Source organism: Platichthys flesus, chromosome 2, assembly GCF_949316205.1.
Source record: "Platichthys flesus chromosome 2, fPlaFle2.1, whole genome shotgun sequence".
Taxonomy (NCBI): domain Eukaryota; kingdom Metazoa; phylum Chordata; class Actinopteri; order Pleuronectiformes; family Pleuronectidae; genus Platichthys; species Platichthys flesus.
Window position 1 is genome coordinate 26,971,303 of NC_084946.1, and position 12,792 is coordinate 26,984,094.

Below are 12,792 nucleotides of genomic sequence, written 5' to 3' on the forward strand. Positions count from 1 at the left end.
ACGACGGCTGGCAAGTTCTGGATCCGACACCGCAGGAGAAGAGCAACGGTAACGACCGGGTCGACCTCCTCTGTCTCGCTCAGATGACCTTGTTCTGGTGCTAACTTTACTTGCTGACCTCTTTCTGATGAGCCATTTATTTCCTGCTACTCAATAAATCTCTTCTTTGGGTTTTCATCGTGAAAACCCCCCAGAATCGTACAGATTCTTGTGACTTTAATGACTTTGGGTTCACTCTTAACAGAGGATTGTTTTTTATGTGACGACTTTTATCGTTTGTCTTTGTGCAGGTGTTTACTGCTGCGGTCCAGCCTCGGTCAAAGCCATCCAGAGCGGAAACATCAACCTCAAGTACGACATCCCGTTCATCTTCGCTGAGGTCAACGCGGACTGTGTGGACTGGCTGGTCAGTGAGCAGAGAAACTCACAACTTAGGGAAATACAGATTCTGAGACTGAAAAGATCACGATGTTTTATCAGGACACAGGATGAGCCTTCACATCTTCATTTCACAATTTACAATGTAACATTACAGAGATGTGATTGTTTTTAAATTGTTTTGAGCTGCATTATAGATATTACACCTTTGTCATTGTGACGTTACTTTCTAAACCAACAGTGTGTGAACGTTAGAACTCGCCCATTCACACCTGTACATTTATAGAATTGAGATGTAGTTTTTCCATAAAGGCTGTTTCTTACCTCTGCCAAGGAGGTGAGGTTTTCATCAGCGTTTTATATGGACAGTTTCCGTGTGTTTCGTGAAATCTAACCCTTTTGTTGATTCCGTGTGTGTTTCAGGTCAAAGCTGACCGCTCGAAAATTAAGATCTTCTCCGACACCAAGAGAATCGGTCAGAACATCTCCACCAAGTCTGTCGGCTCGAGAAAGAGGAGGAACATCACAGACACCTACAAGCACAGGGAGGGTGGGTTCACTTCAGCAGCAGGAGCAGACATTCAAAACCACACCATGTTGTTGCAACACTGTTCAAATGCACTGTACAAGTGGACTGATTCCAGGTCAGTGATAGTCTCAGTCTGTTGTGGTGCCGCTGGGCAGGACTCAGGTTGTTCCTGTGGTGCTTGTGTGGAAGTCAAAGGCCCTGACTCGTACCAGAGTACTAAGTTCTCGCCGATACCACAGACTGTTTAGAGAAATTGACGTAATTCCAGGTGCGGAAAGTGAAAGTTCCTGAAAACCCTTGTTCTCTTGAATGACCAGCAGAGGGCGACTCCACTCTTTGTTTCTATTACTACTTCTCACTTTATAGCGTCAGTAAACATTTGTGTCTTCTATACAGCTGATGTTCATGTCGTAAATTATGATGCAATGGGGTGTGGATATCGTGTGATTGACAGCTAGTACCGTCCAATGACAGCTAGTGTCCTCAAGCTCTTTGTAAGGCCCCTGCCCCGCTCTTCCAAATATGGTTATTTCTGGTTGAAACAAAAAATCTTTGAGAAACATTTATTATACGTGTCCTTTGATCGAATCAGTGTGCCCCCCTCACAGGGTCCGACAAGGAGAGGGACGTCTTCACGTACGCCCTCACCATAGCAGGTGAAGAGACGGAGGGGAACGGGGCGGTGATCGATACCTCGGGAGCAGCAGGTGAGGGCGCTTCGGGCTCCGATGTGTCCATGCGATTTGAGGAGGTACGTCACAGAAGCTGGGAAGCTTTTTTCCAGACTCATACTAGGTCACGATGACCTAATATGAGTCTGGAAAAAATATACGAGAACAGAAACTGCAAGTTTTTATAGAGCTATAGAAACTGACTAATTCTGCTGGTATCACAACTTTCCATCAAGTCTTGATATTTAACATTTAAACTTTAATCTTAATAAAAATATATAACCTGGAAATAAACATCAGTTTTTTTATGGAAAATATAAACATTAATGCAAATCTTTTCCAAGTTGTTTATTCTGTAAAGCTAAAGTTTTCATATACAATGTGTGGCGGAACATAAACCTGCTTCTGTCTCTTAGTCCTCCTTCATTTGTTGCAGTTGTCCGAACCAATGGACGGGATGGACGTGAGCATTAAGCTGTTGCTTCACAGCAAGTCCACTTTCGCCAGGCTGCTGTCCATCAACATCAGCGTCCAGGCCATGAGCTACAATGGCTCCTCGGCCGGGAACATCCAGTCCGATGTGAAGGAGGAGACGATGCAGCCTGGGACAGGTGAATCTTCTTCTGGATCCTGGAAGTGTTTAAAAAAAACCTCTTATGTTCTCTTTGAATTTTCTGTGAACCAACTTTGAATCTTCTCCAGAACTGTCCGTCCCCATCCTGGTCCCGTTCTCGGCCTATCACAAGCTCATGGTGGAGTGTGACAGCATGAAGATCACAGCCATGGTCAATGACAAATACCAGCCGGAGCAAGTCTACCTGGCAGTGAATGACATTGTGCTGATGGATCCTCCTTTCACCTTAACAGTGAGTACATTAAAAACATTGTTGTTTCTATAAATCATCTCAGACATGCAGGTTCTGTCGGGCGCATTCGAACAACATGTTAAAGAGTTAGAATGTGTGTGTTCCAGGTTTCCAGAACGACCAGACTGCAACAAGAAACCAGTGGAGTATTGATTTTCAAGAACCCAGCAGACGAGAGGCTGACGGGATGCAGACTGACTCTGTCTGGAAGTGGAGTATTTAAAAAGGAGGAGGACTGCAAGTAGGTGTTTGTGTGTGTGTGTGTGTGTGTGTGTGTGTAAAGTTGATTTATTTAAATGATCAAACATTGACTTGAATCCTGCAGCTAATCTGTGATAAAATGATAAAATAATAACAACAATCATCATCAGACGTAACTAAAGCACTAAATGACGCCCTCATTTATTTTCTATTTACGGTGAAGTCACAAAGGAAATTGCTGGAGAATTGAAAAAAAAGCTTTATTTGTTTTCAAGTCGTATTATACATTTATCACTAATTTCAAATTTCTCTATATAGCATCAGGACTTAAAGACATAAAAACTAAAAGATATAAAAAACAACAAAACAAAAGAAGCTAACGTTAAACTCGCAGCTGAAGAAGCAAATGAAGAAATGTAAAACCAGCACATTTTAAAAGAGAGTACTGATGATCGACTCTCAGCTTCAGTTGCAATATCGAAAGGTTTTCCAGTTTAATTCTGCTAATAAACGTGGTTATTGTAAATGTAGAATTCCTCATGGTCCTCTGCGTCTCTCACAGGCTCCCGGACCTGGCACCAAAACAACAGTTCCGTATAAACATCTTCTTTTATCCCTACAAGACGGGAAAGAAGACGATCACGGCCGTCTTCGACTGCTCCACCTTCAGGGACATCCAGACCACCTGCAAGATCGAGGTCACAGAGTAACATCTCAACTCCGCAGAGTCTTGTTCCAAGGTCACAAGCTAATACAAAAAAAAGCTCAAATCTTCAGTGGCTTAAAGGAGATTTATTGAGCTCATGTTCAGGTTTGTCTGGGTCCGATGTCTTCGCTACAACAGGAACTATTTTTCATCCGTCCCATGTCACGAACGTTATCAACAAACACACACTCTTGCTCGCTGTGATCGTTCCGGACATTCCTCCGCTATTTCAGGAAAATGTCTAGAGTTCACTGAGGCTCTAAAAACAGCTTTAACTTTCACTTCATTCAGTGACTTCAATAAGAGAGATAACAAACATGTGTTTCTCAGTTAAATATTGGTGCAGGGTACAAAAAGCTTTTCAACAAACCGCTGTGAACTTCACTCAGAACCAACAAGCTTTCTCGCAGCAACTCATTATTCACTTGGATCCCAGCTGGTTTTAAAGTCTGATCCTGGAACTAGATTCTCATCAGAATGTTTGAATTTGCTTGAACGAAGTTATTCAGTTGTTTTGTTCTTGAGGATAAATCTCCTGCAGGGATCTCCAGGTAACAGTGGCCTCTGCTGGACAGACTGAAGACAAACTCTTCATTCTCTAAAATAGAAACCTAACAACTGCTGCTCCCCGTCTCATGATGGGTTCAGGAAAACATGGTAGAAAAGGGTTCTCAACTCAGGGGCGAAGCAGGTTGTCTCCTATCGAAGATTTCAGGGGCCAAGTCAAGACAACAACACAACTGCTGGTGACCAAATAAAATGAATAAATCTTCAAACGTACAAGGGATATTCACCATCTTGTCCTATATTCTAAAATGTAAACACGATGGGAAATGTTCATGTTTTTTGTGTGTTTCCACGGTGCTTTACCACAAAGAGTTTTTCTTTATATTGTTGAGGGTCAATAAAGATCTGAATTGAAAAGAGTTGATTGAATTCTGTGTCAGATTATTGCTTTAGAAATTATTAAAAAACAACAAACAGTTATACAACACTACATTGCATAATCAGTAGTTGTACAGCTTATCTAAAGAAGCAGCTCTAAAAATACACAGGAGACACCTACATTTTCACCACTTTCTAATTTTCTGAAAATTTTGGCACTCAAAAAGCCAATTCATTTGCCTGAACAAAAAATGTATAATCCTCAATATTTCAATAGGGCCTCACTGTCTCGGGCCCTAATTATATGATGTGAAATACAGAGCAGAGTACCACTGATGATGTTCCTGTGTGAAGTGCAGTGATAGAACTATTCCTGTAACGTAAATAAGAAGATATTTTCTCATCAGTGGAACAAAATCTGCAGTGTATTCATCTTAACTAAATAAAATAATAAAAACAAAACCGTAAAGGCAATCTGACAGGAACACAGATGTAAGATTTATGCAGAATCCTTCTCACTGGGACTTCCCGAGCCTCAAGTCATTGATCTTGTGGACGACCAGCAGCAGAGCCACAGACGTGAGGATGATGTGGAAGACGTGAAAACATATTCCAGCATTGACATCTGTAAAATGAGATTAACGAAGAACAACATTAACATAATGCATATAATTAGATGTGTAAAACCTAAAGAAATCTGTCCTTTAACGAAGCAACGTGAGATAAATGGAGGCATTGATTGAAATGGAACATACATTCAGTAGAAATTTGCTCTGTGATGGGGTTGCTCTCAAACAGACTGTTGGCAGCAGTCACCTGGAAAGATGGAGAATCTTTCTGTCACTTATTAAAGCACTAGAAGAAAAATCAGGAATAAAACAGTGACTGTAAAAAGAAGGAGAATCAAACCTTCACTGTGTAGTTCGTAGAGTACTTCAGATTCTTGAATTCAAATTCAAATTTTGTCAAAAGTTTTTGCAAAATGCTACTGGCATCAACAAGTTGTGTTTCATCATTTCTTTCCACAGAGCTACCACAATAATGAAGTTGTGCTTTGAATATTCCCTCAGGTCCATTGAAGTTTTGAGATTGTGTGCAGGTCACAATTATCGTATTATAGTCTTTGACCTCCAGTTTCAGATTATCTATGTCCTCTGGTACTGTAAGAAATTCAAGAAAAACGGTTACAACAATGTATGCGTCCTCCAAAAAAGTGATATTTCAACGCTTATTAATAGTATAATGAAGTGAAATAGGGGACTTTTATTTATTTTGGTGCAGATCCAAATAAGAATCCAGATCTAGTGAATTTAAATATGGTTTCCTAAGAAGTCTGTTGGTCAGGTATTAGTTCCACTGAGTGCCGTTCTAGTTGTGCTACAAAAAGTTCAACTGGTTTCATTCTGTTTGTCACTGACCTCCAATCTGAGTTTTCTGTTGAACAGAAACATGGGTCCAGACTTCCCAGCCGTAGTAGTAGGGTTTGACCACGCAGGTGTAGCCCGTGCACGGCTTCAGATCAGGAATGTTGCAGGTTCCTCCTGAAGGCTGTTTGGAAACTGTGACACAGTTTCACAAGCTGTTAGTTTATGTTCTAGATAACAGATACAAAATTATAGCAACATAAAACAGCACTTTTTGGGGGGGTCAGTTACCCATTAAGTACGAACATTTTCTACTAATCAGTTCATATCATCAATGCAGCCCTGCAAGCTTCAACTATGTCAGTCAGACAACTCACGTTTGAAATGTTTTTCGCATTGGCAGATGGTAGTTTGTGATTTTACTTGTGTTTATGAAACTGTTCACCACGACCCCACCTGAAGCCAAATTATCTTGTACATGGGGGCTTGCTTCCATCTTCTGCTTTTGATATAATTTGGAGAGTCTGTGCAAGCCATGGTTGCAGCATGTAGCTACGGTATCAAGATCCCGTTGATATACATGCTCGACCAATCATGAGTCAATCCCAGCTGCCAATCATGACGTGTCATTCTGTCTGTACAGCATCGAATAACAGATCAAAACAAAGCTTACAAGGAAAAAGATAATTTGGATCAGTGGGATAAGAGAACAGCTATAATGACAGAAACAATCTTTGGATTATTTTATTTGATGTTTACTCTTTTTTTTGTTATTGTCCGTGTCACATCTGCTAACACGGAGAAGGCCGGGTTTATGATCTATATTGAAGCCGGCCACCAGGGGGTGACAAAGATGATTTGTATTCACTTTAAGGGAGCTGATTGTGTTCATTTTTCAGTCTATAATGTAAACCTATAGCATGCATAAATATTAGCGTGGAGAAATGTAAATGATAAATTGTCCACATTACATTTCTATACTCCAACAAATGAGTGAAACCATCTCCAACATTTTCAGAAGTGAAGAAAAGAAACAAGGAAGAATAAAAGCATGAGGGAAGTAATCTATTTCACTTACCCCTTACAAGTTGGTATGGATCTCCACAGCCGCAGCCGTACCAAACCTTCGTAAGATTCTGAATCATGTCTTCACATCTGTTACTGGTCGTGGTCCAAGTCAGCTGAGAGGATGTATTGGTGGTGCTTGTATTTGTGAAGTCTATTTTGAGATCTGCTGGCACAAGTTAGACATGTGGACCACAGACCTGAGTACTGACATCACAGTCGTTCCCTCCCCAGTGTCTGAGGACAAAAGCTGTCGTCCGGTGAATGTCTACATATCACAGTCGATCAGGACTTCAACTTCAGTTGTGTTGAATACGTTGACATTGTTCTTGTCCTTGATGAGACCGATACAGCTGTAGTCCGTGAACGGCTCCAGCTCAGATAGATTCTTAGTCTCATTGAATCTGTGAATCTCTGGTTCGTAGCCTCGACGATGATTGGAAAATTTAAGACACATTGATTACGTTATTAATCTTATTATACTATCATATAATAATTATAATGGGATAAATTCCATATTCATTCATGTAAATTCACTTTTAGGAAACCAATGTTTGATGTGTTCATCAAGGAGTTCAGACAATACGTCATATTTATTTTCTCACTCATTTTTGAGCGTTGATGTTTTGTAATTGAGAATCTTGGAAAAATGCAGGTCACTTCAGTTTAAAGTGAAACTGGACAGTAGTAAATTAATATCATCACCTCTTTCAATGTAAATCTATGTATAATGTTGCAGACACACAAAGACTTTCCACTTACTATGAGGTGTAATTAATGGAGAGGTTGCAGTGTGGAGGTAATTCTGCTTTAAATTCTACAGGAAATTGTGTTGGAGCATTTTGATTTATATTTTGACATCTAAAAAATCTGTGGAAAAAAAAGAGCAGACATAAAACATGAGGAAATAAGTTCTAAAGGACATGCATTTCAAAATAACAGTACAAACTATTACGCATACCGCGGGTGATGCTTCTGTTGAACTGAAAGGAAGTGTTGGTGCAGGAGGTGAAGGTGAAAGTCATATTAGAGCAAATGTCATCAGAACCAGGTTTGAAACAGACGGTGTTGTTGCCACATTGCAGATCTGGGATCATATCTGGAGTTGTTTGTAAAGAGCTGATGTCCCATCCAGATTGGTAACACACAGATTTGCTGCTGGTAGAGCTGCAGTTGGCATCTTCAATGTCATGTTCACCTGAAATACACAAGGGATTAACAAATAGCTGCTTGTTTGACAGTACTATCTTTTAATTTGAAACATTAATTTAACCAACAAGAAATTCTTCTAACTCACTTATTGGATCTGTCATGGGATCATTTACAGTCATGCCTTCGCAGGGTGTTGGTCGGTCTTTATCGTCAAGTGTCACATTAAGCTCATATTTAGTGCAGGGCTTCAGCTGTTTGATTTCATGGGATGAACTTCGATTGGAATGAGGAGCTGAGGATCTTGCTTCAGTCTGTGGTTTCCCTTCTTCATGAATCATTATGGAGTTATTAACAGGGTTAATTGCAGAGCTTGTGATGTTAATCTGGAGGCCAAACTTGATGGGTTTTACAGTGTAATTACCTGCAGACAAAATCAACAGAATTGAAATAAAAAGGGTCATGGAAAAACACAGACACCAGATAACAACATAACATTACCTCTACCAAGGAGGTTACATTTGAGTTTTATCATTAGTATTTTTGATAAATTATGAATAACTGTTTTCTAGAAATTCACTTCAAAGTGCTCTACATACAATATAGATAACAAGGACATTTCAAAGAAAAGGAAATACAAAAGTTAACAGCAACATTACATTAAAAAAGATCTCTCGGGCCTGTGCTTATATGCGCATCGAAAAATCGAGGAATTATTTCCGGAGTCTTCTCCCATTGGAGCCCCATGTTAATTCTGAAGATTTTTCTGAAAAGATAAAAACTGAAAAATAAAACGTAAATCGCTCCCAAGGCTCTATTTCTCAGCTCTCACGAAAAAAAACATATATCTGGTTGTAGTGTAAACTCTTGTGATTCTCAAAATGTTTTCATTTTCCATGTAGGACTTATAGTTTTTGAGTAACAAGTATTTGTTTGATGACGGTGCTAGAGTTTGAAAAATGTCTCTTCAATTAAAACTAATGATGATTCTCGGAGGAGAATTTATGAAATAAGAAGTACGTTTCTAAACTGCTCACACGGCCTCATTTTTTGACTCTAAACAATAATATAGATATGTACTTGTTCGTCCAAGCCTTGTGATTCTCACAGTGTTTTCATTTCACGGATAGGAGTTATAGTTTTTGAATTAGAGCATTTTGTTCGGGACGTTCTCCTGAGGTCTGACGTCTCTCCCATCCACGTCACACCTGGCGTAATCAGTGACTCACACACGCAGGGGGAGGGGGGACAGAGGGGGAGGGGGGACAGTCAGATCTATTTTTAGACTTCACAGGTGTTAATCAACACTGCAGGTAGTGCATTCAGAGGAGCAGAGGGACAGTAACTCAACATGGCGTGTTCCAGTCCTAATGTGGGTAAGATACAAACATTGAGTTTTTTTCTTTGTCTTTCAGGGGGGAACGGTTGAATTCTTTAAATAATCAACTGTCAATGATATCTTAAGTCAATGTCTTCATTTTCCAGATAGGACTTATAGTTTTTGAGTAACAAGTATTTGTTTGGAGGAGAATTATGAAATGAGAAGTACATTTCTAAACTGCTCGCAGGGCCTCATTGTTTGGCTCTAAATAATGATATAGATATGTACTTGTTCGTCCAAACCTTGATTATCACAGTGTTTTCATTTCACGGATAGGAGTTATAGATTTTGAATAATAGCATTTTGTTCGGGAGGTTCTCCCCAGGTCCGATCTGTCACTGTCTCTGTGTCACAGCTGCGTCGTTAGTGAAGTCACACACGCTGAGTGGGGGGGGCAAGAGGAGAAAAGGGGAGAGTGAGATCTATTTTTAGACTACTCCACAGGTGATACTAATTACTATAGGTGGTCCAGTCAGTAGGGCAGAGGGCTAGAGACCCAGAGATTGTTGGTTCAAGTCCCAGTGTGGGTGGGACTTAAACATTGATTTTTTTTCTTTGTCTTTCATGGGGGAACTGTGGAACTACAATGTGATTGGCTCTACATCACATTCCTGTATTAGTGTGTATGAAGTGATAGTGATAGCGCCACCTGGTGGTCGGTGTGAAAATTAAGTTTGAGCAATCGCCCCCAAAATCCTGTCACATGATCAGAGCCCTGTCCTGAAGAGATCGATGAGTGTGTATGCAGCGTTAGCGATAGCGCCACCTACTGATCAAGTCAGTGGCTCTCTATTTTATACCAACCAGTTTCTCTCTCTCTCTCTCTCTTAAACCAGTCTCTCTCTCTCTGGATCTTACTATCTCTCTCTTAAAGCAGCCAGTCTTTCTGTCTCTCTTTCTTTCTCTTTATACCAGCCATTCTCTCTTTCTCTCTCTCTCTCTGGGTCTCTCTCTGTCTCTCTCTAAAATTGACACAGTCTGTCTCTCTTCCCAAAAAAATTAAAAAAATTTAGTCTGGAACCGGTAATTTCTAGGCACCCATTTCGAAATTTCTCGGCAGGAGGAATTTTCTAGAATTGTTTTCTGGAACATAAATCTATCTATTTGTAACTACTAAATTTGCAGGAAATTACTTAGAAATCATTTAGTAGGCAGCTGCTGTTAGGGTTTTGTCTTGATACTTAAACTACATTTCAAGTAATATATTAAGTTTATTGTTATTTGATAAGTATAAAGTGATTTAAAGGAGTTCCTCAGTAATGAATCTGTCATTGAGTCATTGGTATAATCACTGGCAGCATAAACAGAACGTGTGTCATTTAACTGTGAATAAAAATCGTTTCGATAACACATTTTGATTTACTTGATCACGGTCACACCTGCACACACCTGCACACATGTCCTCTTTAAATAATTAAATCTGTTGCATCAGAACTTGTTAGGTGAAGTAAGATGAGGGGAAAGAGTATCTGCTTCTTCCTTGTTCCGTGTATCTTTTAAGTAGTTTAATGTCCTCGCCACTTTATTGAGTTGTTTCTAAGCTGCTTTCGTCATTGGCTCTTGCAAATATCATACTTCCAATTCTAAATGTATAAATATATTCATAACAAGTCGATAGTAAAATGAACTTACAAATAAAAGTGTGTTTCTCTGCAGGTGACTAAATTGGCAGCACTGCTAAAGAAAGTCCTGGAGATCATCAGGTAAGATTCACTGACATCCAAACATCGATATTATTCTCTCTCTTATAGAAAGTCAAGATTTTCTTCAGGGAGTTTGTGAAACATTCAGTTTATAAACACTAGAAACTGACCTACAACAAAAAAAAGAGAGGGTTGTCTGTTTCTGACTAATGTGACAACTCATGCAATGAGGGTGACAACACATTTTTGGGAACGTCTTGTCTAATGGAGGTTAGAGAAACGAGTGGGTGGTTCATCTTATCAGTGCATGTGATCACATTTGTTCCTTGGAAAGTTTGAACCTCATTGTCGTCCCAACAGCTTTAGAAGCATGTCTGACATCATAGATGCCCCCCCCCCCTCACTGTTTCACCTCATCTCTGTCCCTCCAGGTCCAGTCATGTGTGCGGCGAATCAGAGCTGAACTGGGTTCAGTTCTTAGACGGAGCCGTCGACCACAACCTGCAGAAAGCCAAAGACCTGATTCAGCAGGACAGCTAGTGTGTCTGTGCAGCTAAAAGTGTGTGTTGTGTGGTTTTATGTGCTTGTGTGAGAGTGTGAGTTTGTACAAAAAGATGTGGATTTGTAAGAAGAAGAAAAAAGCGCCTGCATATACAACAACAATTAAAAGTGAAGACATGTGTCTATATGAAACCTGTGGAGAGCTGTTTCATTATTTTACACTTCATACATGTTCTACGTGTAGTTAATCTGCCAGATGCACACACACACACACTCACATGCACACACACACTGCCCCATGTATATTTCTCAGTGAACGGGTTGGATTCATTAAAAGCGTTTAGTCCCTGTAACCACACGTTTACACATATTTATCTGTAATGACAAGCTGCTGATCATGACAAAATATATAAATACAGCATTATGTGTATTGTTTTTATACCTCACTGAAGATTTCATAGAAAAGGTAGAATATAAAAGTTACAGAGCTTTAAGGTTTAAACTACAGTGAAATTTTTTCAAATGTAACATGAAAATTTAGAAAAGATCTTTGTGGTCATTGTTGTTTGTTTATTTACTTTTTCACCTGCCTATTGGTTCGAGTCAGGTCATTATACAAAGTATATATATATAAAGTATATATGTATCATTCTCTCTCCCCCCTTTAAACACCCACGCAGCTTTATTATGGTTTGTCAGTTCACAGAATTGTTTTATGTAACATACATCTATCTATTTGTAGCTACTAAATTTGCAGGAAATTACTTAGAACTCATTTAGTAGGCAGCTGCTGTTAGGTTTTTGTCTTAATACTTTTAAACATTTCAAGTAATATATTAAGTTTATTGTTATTTTATAAGTATAAAGTAATTTAAAGGAGTTCCTCAGTAATGAATCTGTCATTGAGTCATTGGTTTAATCACCGGCAGAATAAACAGGACGTGTGTCATTTAACTGTGAATAGAAATCGTTTCGATAACACATTTTGATTTACTTGATCACGGTCACACCTGCACACACCTGCACACATGTCCTCTTTAAATAATTAAATCTGTTGCATCAGAACTTGTTAGGTGAAGTAAGATGAGGGGAAAGAGTATCTGCTTCTTCCTTGTTCCGTGTTTCTTTTAAGTAGTTTTATGTCCTCACTGACCTACAACAAAAAAAAGAGAGGGTTGTTGGTTTCTGACTAATGTGACAACTCATGCAATGAGGGTGTCAACACATTTTTGGGAACGTCTTGTCTAATGGAGGTTAGAGAAACGAGTGGGTGGTTCATCTTATCAGTGCGTGTGATCACATTTGTTCCTTGGAAAGTTTGTACCTCATTGTCGTCCCAAAAGCTTTAGAAGCATGTCTGACATCATAGATGCCCCCCCCCCCCCCCCCTCACTGTTTCACCTCCTCTCTGTCCCTCCAGGTCCAGTCATGTGTGCGGCGAATCGGAGCTGAA

General features: G+C 39.6%; 2 protein-coding genes across 2 annotated transcripts in view; both read left to right on the plus strand.

Moving 5' to 3' along the window:
- Positions 1–4,280, plus strand: part of LOC133972020 (protein-glutamine gamma-glutamyltransferase 2-like) — an 11,438-nt gene extending 7,158 nt beyond the window's left edge. The window contains exons 8-15 of the mRNA XM_062409200.1: positions 1–48; positions 291–406; positions 802–928; positions 1,516–1,658; positions 2,015–2,189; positions 2,281–2,444; positions 2,552–2,685; positions 3,208–4,280. The exon at positions 1–48 is cut by the window's left edge and continues 62 nt beyond it. Of these exons, the coding sequence (XP_062265184.1) occupies positions 1–48; positions 291–406; positions 802–928; positions 1,516–1,658; positions 2,015–2,189; positions 2,281–2,444; positions 2,552–2,685; positions 3,208–3,355 (1,055 nt within the window). The 3' untranslated portion in view covers positions 3,356–4,280. The remainder of the gene's footprint in view (positions 49–290; positions 407–801; positions 929–1,515; positions 1,659–2,014; positions 2,190–2,280; positions 2,445–2,551; positions 2,686–3,207) is intronic.
- ccndbp1 (cyclin D-type binding-protein 1) overlaps positions 1–11,534 on the plus strand; it is a 26,050-nt gene extending 14,516 nt beyond the window's left edge. Inside the window, exons 10-11 of the mRNA XM_062409219.1 lie at positions 10,852–10,898; positions 11,270–11,534. Coding sequence (XP_062265203.1) covers positions 10,852–10,898; positions 11,270–11,378 — 156 coding nt within the window. The 3' untranslated portion in view covers positions 11,379–11,534. The remainder of the gene's footprint in view (positions 1–10,851; positions 10,899–11,269) is intronic.
- Positions 11,535–12,792: the final 1,258 nt, after the last annotated feature.